The 10,456-nt window shown below is 33.2% G+C and overlaps 2 protein-coding genes across 4 annotated transcripts; one reads left to right on the top strand and one right to left on the bottom strand.

Annotated features, from left to right (window-relative positions):
- Positions 1-828: 828 nt before the first annotated feature.
- LOC113742913 (hexosyltransferase GAUT11) lies at positions 829-6,102 on the bottom strand. 3 transcript variants are annotated; one of them, XM_072047954.1, is made up of 6 exons: positions 5,843-6,102; positions 5,611-5,749; positions 3,566-5,322; positions 2,222-2,304; positions 1,514-1,726; positions 829-1,094 (listed from the first exon to the last, which is right to left on the bottom strand). In XM_072047954.1, exon 3 carries the CDS (start codon positions 5,200-5,202, stop codon positions 3,589-3,591), a length of 1,614 nt encoding a protein of 537 aa, XP_071904055.1. In that variant the 5' UTR covers positions 5,203-5,322; positions 5,611-5,749; positions 5,843-6,102; the 3' UTR covers positions 829-1,094; positions 1,514-1,726; positions 2,222-2,304; positions 3,566-3,588. The 3 variants fall into 3 exon arrangements, with proteins under 3 accessions (XP_071904055.1, XP_071904056.1, XP_071904054.1); XM_072047955.1 differs by having other exon boundaries at positions 1,514-1,729; positions 5,843-6,095; XM_072047953.1 differs by lacking the exon at positions 1,514-1,726 and having other exon boundaries at positions 5,843-6,095.
- Positions 6,103-7,863: 1,761 nt separating this feature from the next.
- LOC140005645 (uncharacterized) lies at positions 7,864-10,107 on the top strand. The gene is made up of 7 exons (XM_072046666.1): positions 7,864-8,343; positions 8,452-8,627; positions 8,955-9,013; positions 9,125-9,295; positions 9,583-9,648; positions 9,888-9,948; positions 10,056-10,107. Exons 1-7 carry the CDS (start codon positions 7,864-7,866, stop codon positions 10,105-10,107), a joined length of 1,065 nt encoding a protein of 354 aa, XP_071902767.1.
- Positions 10,108-10,456: the final 349 nt, after the last annotated feature.

The raw sequence follows: 10,456 nt of genomic DNA, 5'->3' as shown, positions 1-10,456 counted from the left end.
CATTTGCTTGAATTCTACAATTTTTCAGTTCAATTTGGTGATTTCTTTGATTGCGTTTTACATGATTCAATTTGCTTTTTCAAAAGGATTTTCTGCTCTTAGTTTGTCCATCCAAGCAATTTAAAAGTTAGTATGTGTCTGTTTGTATGTATTGAAATATGTCAGTGTGTGTTTTAGTATGTATGTGACTGTGAAAATGATGTGTTTCCATTCATGGAGCTTAAGAAGTGAGTATTTATATGTATGGAAGTATTTTAGTATATATATTTATGTATATGAAATCATGTACATGTGTTAACAAATCATTTTGTATACATAAATGTGTGTAATAGAGTATTATGCATCAAAATAGAGTAGTATGCATCAAAATATATGAAATGATATATTGAATCATGGATTTGAGTTAGTCCAATATAATCCAATCCAACATCAATTCAATATTTACTTAGACGAGTTAGATATAATCGATTTAAATAAAAACCTAACACCAATCCACCGAGAACCCATCAAACCCGTCCACTTACCAACTAGAGAGCACAGTGACAACATTAAAAGTCGTAAGTGAACTACATTCTAGTGATGCCATTATTCTAAAGTAACTAATATAGCTCTTCCATTGAGGACTTGGGAACATGTCTATGTCTGGAGCAAAGCTGTCACTAAAATTTGTTTGTGGTCATCACTAATATTTATTGATTGTTGACAACTTTTGTGGCCGCTGCATGGGTTTTTGTTTAGTAACTTCATGTTGTCAATGGAGGAATCCTCCTTGTCCCGCATGAAACACTCACCCTGCTAGAATTAATCAATTACATAAAAAAAAAAAAATGAAAAGAAAACAGCAAAACTTGCCAATTAATAACCAAAGACGTCCATTACATTAAAAAAATTGCCAAAATATCATATTTAAGTTCTACATCACCCTACAAATACTTTTATTAGTATGTAGCCTAAATTTCACATATAAGTTCCAGAACAAATGTCAACTGCCGAAACACTTTCTAAGCAATAGATAGCTTCATCTCCCTTGTTCTTCAGTCAAGTAGTAATTGCTACTGCTTATCTCTCAAAAAATTTGCATAAACAACATGTATCTGCAGTAAAGTAGTACAATAATTAGTAGGTGACTAGCAAAATTGGAAGAGGGGGTTGGGGGGTTTTTTTTTTGTTTGGGGGGGGGGGGGGGGAAGAGAACTTGAGGATTTGCCAAATAAACCCACTCATTCTTTTAAGATATTCATCTGGACAAGTCATTAGTATCTAGAACTAGATAGACAAAATAGAATCAGAACGAAAGCTTAATAAGCCCATTGAAGGCAAGTCTGGATGGTCAAAGGCAGCTGTCTCAGCTGTATAATTTCTTATGTTGACTTTCCAAGCAAGCAGGCACCTAGTATAAAATTAGTCAGTTCTGATGAAGGCAACGCAGGATTGTTTAACATAAGTCTCTTAAACTGGTATCCTACACTTATCCAAGTGATTTAGGTGGATCAAGTTCAATTTTATGTCATACCAGATAGCAAAGATAAGTAAGTTTACAACTTTGTTGGAGGTAAATCGTAAACAAGGGTATGAAGTTTTTGGCCTTGAAATCAAATATCCTTTGTTTCAATGTTTCAAGAAAGTCTGTTCCAGGTCAGGCTGCCAACTATAGTCTGGCAGCAAGAGGGTAGCCAAGGATTCTGTTGCAGCAGCCAGCAGAGACATAGAACAGCCTCAAAAACAACTGCTAAATGAACAATAGAGATAACAAGCATCAGGTAAATTCTTAACTAGACATATGAAGGTCTGATATTACAAGTTAATTGACCAAGGACAGATGCAATGAAAATGCTCTTTCTAAACAGTAGCAGCCATTATATATATGATAAATGTTTGAAACATGGTGATTCTTTACAATCTCACACATGATTGCTAATTGCAAGAATGTGTCATTGACATCTAGCACAGAGACTCTCCAACCAGAGAAATTATTAGGTTAAGGTGGCGTTTGTCAGATTACAAGGGAACACATGACTCAAATTAGGCTGAATAAAGACAGAAATTCTATTCAAGCATGTTGCAATCAGATCCAGATACCAATAAAAGGAGAACAGATATGAAAATCTTAACTATTAAATCAGATTAACCATTGTATGACAGTTTTCTGGATGATTCACAAAGTGCAAAATTCTAGTAAAGTGCATGCTTGATTACCAGAGAGAGAGAGAGAGAAAGTTACCCAAAAAATGAAAAGTGCAGCTTGATTGGAAGATCGACAATATCCTAATAGGAATCCTGAGCCTATATCGAGAGCTTCAATTGCTGAAAATGACAATAACTCCATCAATTCCAGGAGAAATAAGTAATTTTGTAATATATACGACTCTGTTTCGCACTACTTTGGTTTATATGCATCTATAGAACATGCCAACTCTGGCCAGAAAATAAGTTCTATCTTTAGTTCAAATTACCATGTTCGACTTCTCTAATCACAAAAAAAATTTTCATCTAAATTCTGAACCAAAGAAATTTAAAAATTGATGAAATCTTGTTACAAAACGATACCAAGTAGAGCATTCAACTCATGAAAAGTAGATAATCATCCTGCTCATTCTACAACCCTCTAAATTGTAACTTAAGAAAACTGCAATTTAGCCACAGAAATCATGTTACGTGTATTTAAACAAAAATTTTCAAAAGAAGAAAAAGAAAAGTCAAGATAGTCATGAAGGCTTGTGAACATCAGGGGCCTCAGTAATGAATTTGAGCAAGTCCTTTGCCATCCTACAAATTCTGCCAACAATAAAATAATATGATTTCAGATGTTCTACCTCACCTGATGATAAAGAACCAAAAAACTATAACTACTAAAGGAAACCTAAGCGTCTTTGACTAAATGCTAATCTAATTGATGCAGTCATAATTTTGCTCCAAACTTGTAATGGTTAACACTGAATGACTGAAAATAACATAAGCTACCGAATAATATCAGACTAATCACAATTAAAAACAATAGGACAGTAGTTCTTAATTTGATATGACAACTTTCCGAATACTTCAGCATGAATTGGGTGGCTCATGTTAAATGTTCTAATTACATCTCTTTTCCTTTCTAGTTTCCTGAAGCCAATCTAGAAGATCCAATATACAACAAACTTCTAAGCTTTTGACTCAAACAAATAATCTGTTGACTGCATCCCCTATTAAAATGTTTGTACAAAAATTAGATAATCCATTAATTTAGATCCCACCAAACCTAACACTATCAGTCTTCATGCTACACAAATTTAACTAAGCACATCCAATTAACAAAAGAATAAACAATGAAAAAAATGTAAAACTACAAAGTGCAATTCTAATTATGCCATTACTAACCTTTTTTTTCAAATGAATCCCAATATACCATATCTCATCTGGTTCACCCTAGTCTATAAATATCATTTTTCCTTTGCGAGACACCAAAATTAAAAGAAGAAATAAAAACAAAAAAAAAATCCTTGGCAGGCCCAAATTTTCTGTATCGTACTGTACACTATTGCATTTACATTGCTTAGAATTCTAAAATATTAATTGGGTAAATTACCTGTAATGTATAGGTAGTAAATTTCAACTTGAGGCACAATCCTGAAGATAAGCATGAGATTGATCCAAATACCGATCCCATAGAGACCTATACTTGCTAATACCCAACTTTAGCCATGGCTTCATGTTGCCATTGAAATGAATTACAGCTGCACTCTCTATCAGCCTGTTATCAATATTCAGGTCATATCCCAATCCTAACACATGCCATCTTCTATCAAGTGGCTCTGTTAATCCATAGAAAGATAGGAGGCCAGGAGGAAGAGTGCCAAGCTTCCATAGAGTCCTATCGGTATTTTGATCCTGCCAGTAATGATATCTTGCTGTAACATTTGCTTTTCTCCAGGCAATCAAATCAAAGACATTCATACCAAATGCCCATCCACAGGCCTGGGGATCAAACTTGGAACTGATAAGAGGGTTTGAAAAATTGAGATACTTGTAATAACGGTGAAAGGCTTCAAGACAAGTTTCAACTGCTCCATTTACATTTCCATGTAAATCCAAAGAAAACAGAGGAGTCAAATCTTTCTGAACTACTACATCATCGTCGAGAAAAACTACCTTCTCCAACTGCGGATAAATCTCTGGGATGTAAAACCGAAGGTGATTCAACAGTGATACATACTTTGGATTTCGAAACTTTGGCTCAATATTGCTATCCTCAGACCCTTCAAAGTAGTACTTTCGAGAATCTTTTTCTAGTAGGTTCTTTATGACGGGAGAATATGATGCATTAAACCAAGTGAAGTCTTCGATAGTTTGCACTTCTATTGTAGCACCTTTGAACTCATTGCTTAGGAACCAAGCTTGCATTACCCCATAATGTATACCATTTGTTACGATGTGGAAAACCAGCTGTGTTGGGTGATCAGCATTACAGATAGTAGAGTTGACAACGACCATTACTGCAAGTAGGTTATCCGAGAATATGCAAAAGTGGTACAGATTGTTGTCCACTAGTCGGGGAGAATTCCTCTTCTCATCTGCAAGCTCCTGTAACGACTTGTCCTTAAGCCAATCCAGCATGAGTTTGATGTCCAGACAGTGTAAGCTCTTTGGCAGCGATTCCGCAGCAAGTTGACCAAACACTGTACTCTGAGCAGATGCCGCATTTGCTCGCTCTTCAAGCGCCTGAATGTGAGACTTCATTGTCATCATTGTGGTTGCAATATCATAATGGGCATCCTGAGCCTTGAAAATCAAAGATGATAAGCTTTTAATTATTGGTTCCGCTTCATCTAATGAAATAGGTTCGTCCTGCATGGCAGCCTTTGAAAGTAAAAATTGGCAACTTCTAATTTTTGAACTAAGCTCCCAAGCAAGATGAAGGTTATTATGCTCCTTTGCTATAATAACATAAGCCTTGGCAAGTGTCATTTGCTCTGCTAATTGTCTGGCATATGATCTAGCACTTAAAATTTCCTCTGTAAGATTTAAGCTGTTATGAGCAACATGCCCTTTTCCAATCTTTCTCTCCAATAAGGGCTGCTGCTCGGCATGATCCTCATGCTGATAGTTATGATGAAAAACAAACAAAACAAAGCCTGCAATCATAAATGTCCCAAGAAGCACCCAGATCCAACTAGAAAACTTCCTTCTCACCGGGCGCCGATAATCGGCCGCCCGCCGCCGCATCTTTTGCCGCCGAAATCTTCCACAATTCACTAACTAATAAAGAGTTCAAGACAGCCAGCTGCCATCGGCTCAGATCAAATCCAAGCCAATAATGAAGTTCAGAAAGTCGGAGTCTTTGACCTGAAAATTCAATAATTCAAGTCAAGACTCAAGAACAATCCATTCCATTCACTGCTTTAAATACACAAACAAAGAAACTTCTTTGTTGCACATCAATAATCCACCACTACAATCATTTGCACCAGCAAGTTCGCAGCCATAATCCATAATTCCACACTCATCAAATTCTAAATTATTCAAAAATACCAGGTTTAGAAATGTTGCAATTCAACTTAGACCGCAACATGAAAACAAAGAAATCGGATACAAATTACTCTAATGACAGATTTGAAAAGCTCTGGAGCTTACCCACTCTCGCCGCTGTCGCGACTAATGCCAAATCACTTGTACCGGGGGCAGAGCTAGCTTGCATTCTTTCTAGCTACTTTCATCTCTTCTCTGACCAATCCAACTGAGCACTCTCTACTCCAGAAACTCAGATTCAACCCTACAATTAAAATCCCCAAATTGAACAAATTAAAATTAGGTTTCCACATTGACAAAATCTAATATGAAAGAAAGCAAACACATATAATTATACACTTTAATATCTGGAATTTGATGAGTAATGATGAACAGCAATCGTGCTCCTCCCGATTGACTCCAAGTTCCACTTCGATAATAATGCCGGAAGCAACGGCTACAAATTTGGTCGAAGAATCAGGAGAATTTCCGATGAAAAAAAATTGAGGGGGGTGAGTAGGGGGAAGAAATTTGTTTGTCGGCTGAGAAGGTGGGAACTTGGCCTTCGATCAAATGGAGAACGAAAAAAAATTTAATTTCAAATTTCCATTTTCAGTGTGCTTAAATGACTATAATGGCCCGGCACTATGCTTTGAAGTAAAAAGATATCTCATATCTGTAGTGAATGACACAACAATTGGTTCCATTTGGATTCTCTGATTTTGGAGATGTTTTTCAAAAATTTCACTGTAGCAGTTTTTGAAAAACTAGTATTGTCGTTTGGATTGTTGCTTTTGAAAAACTCCGATTGGATTAGCTGTTTTTTTTTGGGTTGTTTTTCAAAAACAGCACTGTAGCATTTCGCTTTTGAAATACAAGTCCGTTTGGATTAGTTGTTTTTGGGGTTGTTTTTCAAAAACTATATAAAAAACTTTTACTGGTAGATTTTTTGGATTATTTTTAGAGGTATTTTTAAAACATATTTTTGAGTATTTTTATAATTTATAATTTTTATATTTATATACATTTATGTATTTATAATACATTTATAAATATTTATAAATAAATATATTTATATATTTATACAAAAATATATAAATGTATTATAATATAATACATAATATAAATATATTTATAAATGTATATTATTATAAATGTATAAATTATAAATGAATATTATATAAATGTATAAATTATAATTTATAATTTATAATTTTTATATTTTTATATAAATATACATTTATGCATTTATAATACATTTATAAATATTTATAAATAAATATATTTATATATTTATATAAAAATATAAAAATGCATTATAATGTATTATATTATATATAATACATAATATAAATATATTTATAAATGTATAAGTGTATATTATAATAAATGTATAAATTATAAATGAATGAATATTATATAAATGTATAAATTATAAATGAATATTATATAAATGTATAAATTATAAATGAATATTGTATAAATTATAAATTATAAATGAATATTATATAAATGTATAAATGAATATATTATAAATATATATTAATATTATGTATAAATGTATTAATATTATGTATAAACGTAAAATTAATATTATGTATATTAATATAAATGTATAAATGTATTATATTATATATAATACATAATATAAATGTATATTATAAATATACATTAATATATATATTATGCATAAATGTACATTTATATAACTGTATAATATATATAATATATATTATATATTATATTATATATAATTTATATAATATATAATATTTATATAAATATATTATAAATATATAAAAATATTTTTTAAATAAAATAAAATATTTAAAATATGTATAAATAAATATATAAATATTTAATATATATAATATTAATTAATATTAATTATAATATAAATATTTATGTATAAATTTTTGAAAAACGAATTCAAACACAGCCTTCAGGAAAAGAGACTTGGTTTGTACGCAAATATCAACTCATAGGAATTTGTGTTTAATTTTCACAAATTTCTGCCAAATTTCTAAATACCGCTAAGACATAATGAACATAAAAGTCAAAAAATAAAATAAGTATGCTGATACTTTTTTAGCATTTTAATACATATTCAAGTATTTAGTAAAAACTTTGATAACTGTTGTACTATGTACAATCGTATTCATATATTAATAATTCTCAACAATTTCTAGAATCGAAAATGCAAGTGGTTTACTTATGCTACAAAAGAACCAAATCCTGATGCATTTGTAATTAGAACATTGGGACCAGAACATCAGTGTGGTAGAACTTTCTATCACAAACATGCAAACTCAGGTTTTTTGGCTTGACATTACATGGAGTTTTTTGCGCATGAATATTACAATTGATACATTTAAAGAGATGGTGCATAAGGAGTTGAATGTAAATATCACAAAGGATCAGGTTTATAAGACCTTTGCAAAAGCCAAAATCTTGATTCATGGGAAGTATCGGCAACAATGCACAAGAATTTGGGACTACTGTGAGAAATTGTTGAGCTCAAATCCAGGCTCCACAGTGCATGTTGAGACGGAGATTGATGAGGATAGCGGAAAAGAAAGATTCCACAGGCTATATATTTGTTTTGCTGCCTTGAAAAAAGGTTTTAAAGAAGGTTATAGCCCTGTACTTGGTGTTGATGGCTGCCATCTAAGAGAACCACACCCGGGAGTACTCTTGACTACTGTAGGGATTGATGCTAATGATTGCACCTATTCTGTTGCCCATGCAGTTGTGGAGACTAAAAACAAGATGTCTTGGAAATGGTTCATCGAGTTCTTAAAGTTTGATCTTAAAATCCATGACCATAAAAGATGGACATTTATTAGTGATAGGCAAAAGGTTGTATAATGTCATTCAACTAAACATTTTATATTTTCTAATACTATTGTTGCAAAAAGTGCATGTTTAGACTAATTTGTGAACTTTTTTTTGTAATTTATATGGCAGGGATTGGGTTCTGCAATCCAAGAAATTCTTCCAGGATTGGAGCATAGACATTGCGTTAGACATCTACACAACAACTTCATAAAGCACCATCTTGGTGAAACACTTAAGGGTATGTTTTGGGCATGTGCAAGGTCCTCATATGTCAATAAGTTTGAATCTGAAATGGAGGTGCTGAGGTAGTATGATGAGAGTGCACACAAATGGTTGGTCGATAACACATCACCCAACCATTGGTCAAGGTCACATTTTAGGACCACTTGCAAGTGTGACATACTTCTTAATAATGTATGTGAGAACTTTAATTCTGTGATATTAAAGGCAAGAGAAAAGCCCATCCTTGGTATGTTAAAAATATTAGAATATACATAATGGAAAGGCTGAGGACAAAGAAAGAGTGGATGAGAAAAAGAAATGATGTTATCTACCCAAAAATTCAAAAAAAAACTTGAAAAGGTTAAGGAGCACTCTAGATCAAATATTGCTAAGTGGTTTGATGATAACAGGTTTGAGGTGACACCTATGTATGGGAGTACATTTGTTGTTGACTTAAAGACAATGACTTGTACATGCAGAAAGTGGGAGTTGAGTGGTTTACCTTGTTCGCATGCTGTTAGCTGCATTGCCTTGATTAGAGCTGAACCAGAAAGTCTAGTGCATCAATGTTAATCTACAGATGCTCATCTGAAAGCTTATGAGCCAGCTATTGGTCCAATTAATGGACCTAATAACTGGAAGAGATCTAAGAAGGTCCTTATGTATGCACCAAAGAAGTTGAAGCTGCATGGAAAGCCTGAAAAGACAAGAAGGAGAGAACTGGATGAGCCAATACCTAATTTCAAAGAGTGTACAAGACTGTCTAGGAAGGGTGTCACATAGATGACTTGTTCCAAGTGTCACACTAAAAGAAGATGTCAGCTGAATGTTAAAGGAAATGACGGCAGTGAAAGAAAACCACCTTTGAACACTAACAGGTGTGAAAAATGCAAAGTGCTTGGTCACAATGCCATAACCTGCACAATGGTTGCCAAAGGAGAAAAAGATGCTCATGATGTTTATGGTGTGGTTTAAGTAATTGTTAGGATTGCAAATTATTATTTTATATTCTACTACTAACTTTGCATATTTTTGCAGATCGTAATGTGATTGGAAACAGTAGCATATCACAAGCAAATGAGATAGATGAAGGACCTATCAAATGTAATGTAATAAAGTTCAGTTCTTTCTTTTCTTGGATTAGTACTACCGTTCATGTTGTTCATTTGGTTATTTAATGAAGTACAAGATGCTAAAGTGCCTGTACCTGTCAAACATGTTTCTCCTACATTCAACATGCAAGCTGTAGAAATGGCTGAAGAAATTAATGTGCAAATCAGTGCACCAACCGAAAGCTCACAGAGGCCAAAAAGGATTGTGTTGTTATTTTTGTCATGTTCCAGGCAAAGCAAAAGAACTTGTACTTGTTGTCAAGCACAATCTTGGCAAAACAGGATGGCTGTTGTAAGCAGAAGAAAACAGACAGTAAGTTTTTTAGCTATTACATTGTATGTTGTGATTTGTAAGTGTTACTATTGTTCTTGTGTTTCTCACTAGACATGCATTTACAGGCTCACAGGATACTTGATGAGCCGGATGACTAGTGAAGATGCATGGAATTGATGTAAGCTGAAGTAGTTGCTGCTAAAGATGTTCTACTCTGTTTGCTGCTGAAGATGTGTAGATGGAAAGTTGTCCTTTGTCCACTTTTGTATCAACAAATGTCTTTTGTACTGGTTGCTCATTGGATTATTGCCCAGCATTTGCTGGAAACTGATATTAGGGAGTTTTAAATGGTTTTGTGGTGGATCATCAACTGAAGTTAGTTCTTTTTTGCTAGTAGGACTTGGATTGCCATTCTAAACATTGTGTGCAGCTTTGGAGCAACTGATTACTTTTGAAATGAAGTTATATTAGATGCTGTGAAGATATTCATATTAGCTTATGACTATATATTGCATTCATTCAAGCA

Source organism: Coffea arabica, chromosome 4e, assembly GCF_036785885.1.
Source record: "Coffea arabica cultivar ET-39 chromosome 4e, Coffea Arabica ET-39 HiFi, whole genome shotgun sequence".
Lineage (NCBI taxonomy): Eukaryota > Viridiplantae > Streptophyta > Magnoliopsida > Gentianales > Rubiaceae > Coffea > Coffea arabica.
The sequence above is the reverse complement of the archived record's forward strand: the minus strand, read 5'-3'. Positions and strand labels throughout refer to the sequence as shown.